Source organism: Procambarus clarkii, chromosome 34, assembly GCF_040958095.1.
Source record: "Procambarus clarkii isolate CNS0578487 chromosome 34, FALCON_Pclarkii_2.0, whole genome shotgun sequence".
Lineage (NCBI taxonomy): Eukaryota > Metazoa > Arthropoda > Malacostraca > Decapoda > Cambaridae > Procambarus > Procambarus clarkii.
The window spans coordinates 33,667,328-33,672,317 of NC_091183.1; the positions used below are offsets into that span (position 1 = coordinate 33,667,328).

A 4,990-nucleotide genomic window follows, 5' to 3' on the forward strand; every position below is an offset into this window, starting at 1 on the left:
CTGGAAAGGAAGGGTTGAGAGGGAGAGGGAGAGGGGGAGAGGGAGAGGGGGAGAGAGAGAGAGAGAGAGAGAGAGAGAGAGAGAGAGAGAGAGAGAGAGAGAGAGAGAGAGAGAGAGAGAGAGAGAGAGAGAGAGAGAGAGAGAGAGAGAGAGAGGTAATTTTCATGGGAAATCGCCAAGCCATCACGACTATATAGCACTGGGAAGGGGGGTCAGGATAAAGATTTGGGATGGGACGGGTGGAAGGAATGGTGCCCAACCACTTGGACGGTCGGGGACTGAACGCCGACCTGCATGAACCAATACATAGAATGAAAAATACGGCACAATTCGTAAAAATACACACATTTAAAAAACTGTTGTGTCTATGAGAAAATTGATTTGGGAAGTCCTCACAATTTGTTCATGTAAATAACATTCTAGCGAGTGAGCTCTCAACTTGAACAGTTAAATAAACACTTTGTGCGAACATCAAATGCTGAACACTATTGGTAAATGCATTAAATATCGACCATATAGCCAGGTTATAATAATAGTTATGCCGAACGCGAAGAGCAATAGTCACACAGATCAGCTTATTACCAAGGAATGCCGCTATAGGCCTCAGAGACTTGCTGTGGGATAAGAACGCTTGAAACCAACCACAGGCAAAACTCGATAGCAACAAATCATAATTCTTAACTTGATATCAAAACATGAAATATTAATATACGTATTTAATACGATTCACAGAGTTATTACTTAATAAAAATAACACACACAAGAGGAAATACTAAACACTAACAAAGAAAATCAGCGTAGTGGTCCAGACACATCTATTTCCCAAATTACAAAAGTTTTCGTGCAAGAAACAATGAGAGGAACGGTATAGGAGTCTCCAGGCGTCGCCTGTGTCTTCCTCCAGGTCCATAGTTACCATCCTACCACCACTATCACCACTTGCATCCATCCTACCACCACTATCATCACTTGGAACCATCCTACCACCACCACCACTTGCATCCATCCTACCACCACTACCACCACTTGCATCCATCCTACTACCATTACCATCACTTGCAACCATCCTACCACCACTACCACTTGCATCCATCCTACCACCACTACCACCACTTGCATCCATCCTACTACCATTACCATCACTTGCAACCATCCTACCACCACCACCACCACTTGCAACCATCCTACTACCATTACCATCACTTGCAACCATCCTACCACCACTACCACTTGCATCCATCCTACCACCACTACCACCACTTGCATCCATCCTACCACCACTAGCAACCATCCTACCACCACTACCATCACTTGCAACCATCCTACCACCACTACCACCACTTGCAACCATCCTACCACCACTACCACCACTTGCAACCATCCTACCACCACTACCACCACTTGCAACCATCCTACCACCACTACCACCACTTGCAACCATCCTACCACCACTTGCAACCATCCTACCACCACTTGCAACCATCCTACCACCACCACCACTTGCAACCATCCTACCACCACCACCACTTGCAACCATCCTACCACCACCACCACTTGCAACCATCCTACCACCACCACCACTTGCAACCATCCTACCACCACCACCACTTGCAACCATCCTACCACCACTTGCAACCACCCTACCACCACCAACCCTTGCAACCCCCTTACCACCACCACTTGTCACCTCCCTACTACCACCACCACCACTCAACCACCCTTCCACAATCACTCTCAACCATCCTGCCACCACCACCACTCAACCACCCTTCCACAATCACTCTCAACCATCCTGCCACCACCACTCTCAACCACCCTCTTACCCATCACCTTTACAGACGACCCTTACAATCCCGTCCCCATAAGCAGATAATGGTTCAGAACAGACAGATACCTCGTCACCTCCTTTGAGATGTGAGGGTTGGGGGGGTGGTGTCTACGTGGACTGGTTAACGTGGACTGGTTAACGTGGACTGGTTAACGTGGACTGGTTAACGTGGACTGGTTAACGTGGACTGGTTAACGTCACCTCAACAAGAAATGATAAATGTCCTCAGCATAGACTTGCTTGGGGGTGGGAAGCAGCGGAAGTGAGAATAGGAAGCAGGTAAAACAACGACCAATTGATTTGCAGTTGAAACAAGGTCATTTGCAATATATAAATATAACATTAACTTGAACATTTGGGTCATGTTTACAATGTCACCTCGACTCCCTATCAGGATAGATCAAACCCATCTGTGGCATAAGATCATAACTGGGCTCTTTTTCACGATAACGGAACTTAGTCTATCTCCTATCCTTTGAACAAAAAAAACGGGCTTCACAAGATAAACTTAACTAGGGTCGCTATCCTCTTCATATCGCTTAGGAAAGACAGTATTCCAAGGGACGGGAAACTAAAAATGGGATAGGGGAAAAAGAATATAAAATTTTAATTAAAATTAATCTATTCCAGCAGGTGTAACAGAAGAAAGGAATCCCAGTCAATATAATACAATAATGCAAAGGCAAACTTGATCTTACAAACTTTTTGTAAACTTGGATATTCAACCGAATTCACTCATCTGCGTTGAATTCTCACTCGTCTGTGTTGAATTCTCACTCGTCTGCTTTGAATTCTCACTCGTCTGCGTTGAATTCTCACTCGTCTGCTTCGAATTCTCACTCGTCTGCGTTGAATTCTCTCTCGTCTGCTTTGAATTCTCACTCGTCTGCGTTGAATTCTCACTCGTCTGCTTTGAATTCTCACTCGTCTGCTTTGAATTCTCACTCGTCTGCGTTGAATTCTCACTCGTCTGCTTTGAATTCTCACTCGTCTGCGTTGAATTCTCACTCGTCTGCTTTGAATTCTCACTCATCTGCTTTGAATTCGGTACAAAATGCGACTGTGGTGCCTAAATAAACAGGTTCGAACCAAAGTAGCAGCCCCCTCCTAACCTATCGTGGCCGATGCCTCAAAAGACGTCAACACCACGGCGCTTTAGTCTTTTAGTAATACATCGGAATTTTAACGTATTTGGCGACTCGGTCAAATATGCGACATATTAGTGGTAGAGGACGGGTTGCAAGGGTAGTTCTTGTTGTTATAGACTCTCAAGTCGATTGCGAATGGTCCAAGACGGACCGAAACGTCGTCATCCCTTCACTTTCTATTGTGTGGTTTGGTCAACAGTTCACAAATATCCACGTTTTCTATTGGTAGGTAGGTTGGGTTTGGTGGGTGGGTTGGGTTCGTGGGTATTAAGTGAACACCCCTTTATTTGGTACACTGTGGCACATCAAGAGCACAACGGCGCTGGGATATAACACCACTACACCCGGAGAGGAATCCATTAAACCCGCACCTAGCCACCAATTGCCCGCTTAACTGCCCAACCACTCGTTCACCTAACACCATACGAAGGAAGGGGATAGGGGAAGGGGGAGGGGATGGGGTAGGGGAAGGGGGGAGGAGGAAGGGGAAGGGGGAGGGGATGGGGTAGGAGAAGGGGGAGGAGGAAGGGGAAGGGGGAGGGGATGGGGTAGGGGAAGGGGGAGGAGGAAGGGGAAGGGGGAGGGGATGGGGTAGGGGAAGGGGGAGGGGGAAGGGGGATATGGGTGGGGGAGGGGAAAACAGCCGCGCCACGACCTTAGAGATATTAGAGGGGAGAGAACGACAACGCCTTCTGGTTAGCGGCGGCAACTTTGTGTATTAAAGTGAGAAGCGGGTAAGGCTAAGAGTAGAGGGGGAGGGGGGTAAGTTGCCCCAGAGTAAGAGGAAACCCCCCCCCCCCCTGGCACACTTGCTGGGGGAGAAGGGGGGTAGGGAGGCGTTAAGGACCACAGAGGAACGCCCTGGAACGTTTGCCGGGGTTGTAAATGAACCCTAGGGTGAGGGGTGCGGCCTGGAACGCTTGCCGGGGGTGTAAATGAACCCTAGGGTGAGGGCTACGGCCTGGAACACTTGCCGAGGGTGTAACTGAACCCTAGGGTGAGGGGTACGGCCTGGAACACTTGCCGGGGGTGTAAATGAACCCTAGGGTGAGGGCTACGGCCTGGAACGCTTGCCGGGGGTGTAAATGAACCCTAGGGTGAGGGGTACGGCCTGGAACGCTTGCCGGTGGTGTAAATGAACCCTAGGGTGAGGGCTACGGCCTGGAACACTTGCCGGGGGTGTAAATGAACCCTAGGGTGAGAGGTACGGCCTGGAACGCTTGCCGGGGGGTGTAAATCAACCCTAGGGTGAGGGGTACGGCCTGGAACACTTGCTGAGGTTGTAAATGAACCCTAGGGTGAGGGGTACGGCCTGGAACGCTTGCCGGGGGTGTAAATGAACCCTAGGGTGAGGGGTACGGCCTGGAACGCTTGCCGGGGGTGTAAATGAACCCTAGGGTGAGGGGTACGGCCTGGAACACTTGCCGGGGGTGTAAATAAAGCCTTGGGCGGGAGCGGTTTTTTTCTGGGGGGGGGGGTATTTCGATTTGCTATTCCGTAAAAAATACAACTGTTTTACATAACCAGACACGTACCAACCCAAGCAACCCACCTAACCTATCGATATCACTGTACAGAAAACGTCTATATTACCGCGCTTTAATTTTGACTCAATACACCGTAATTTTAACGGATTGATCAATTCCGTAGAAGAATGCCACCAAAATGGTGAGCTGAGGTTGCTCGTGGGATGGTCTGGTAGCCTATTGTGGTTTTCTCCTCGCATTACATCTTTATCAACTGCACCAATGCTTTAAAGTAAATGTTTAAGAGCATCTTAACACTACGTTTAATTAACGTAGGATCAAAGTTATCAACGTTGCACTTATGTTTACATCAACAACATTTGCCCAGAGGGAGGAAGGGAAAGGGGAATTATCAGGGGAAAAGCGCCAAGCCATTACGACTATTTAGCACTTGAAAGGAGGATAAGGATAAGGATTTAGGATGAGATGGGAACAGTCATCCACTAAGCTATCTATAAACAAATAGAAAATAGCCCCACATATAGTAA

At 48.3% G+C, this 4,990-nt stretch overlaps 1 protein-coding gene across 1 annotated transcript; it reads right to left on the reverse strand.

Annotated features, from left to right (window-relative positions):
• Positions 1 to 2,549: 2,549 nt before the first annotated feature.
• LOC123761945 (uncharacterized) lies at positions 2,550 to 2,861 on the reverse strand. Its single transcript, XM_069335694.1, has one exon. It carries the CDS (start codon positions 2,859 to 2,861, stop codon positions 2,550 to 2,552), a length of 312 nt encoding a protein of 103 aa, XP_069191795.1.
• Positions 2,862 to 4,990: the final 2,129 nt, after the last annotated feature.

Bases quoted from the DNA above. Each gene is read 5' to 3' on its own strand.
- LOC123761945 (XM_069335694.1), bottom strand. From the start codon at position 2,861: ATGAGTGAGAATTCAAAGCAGACGAGTGAGAATTCAACGCAGACGAGT.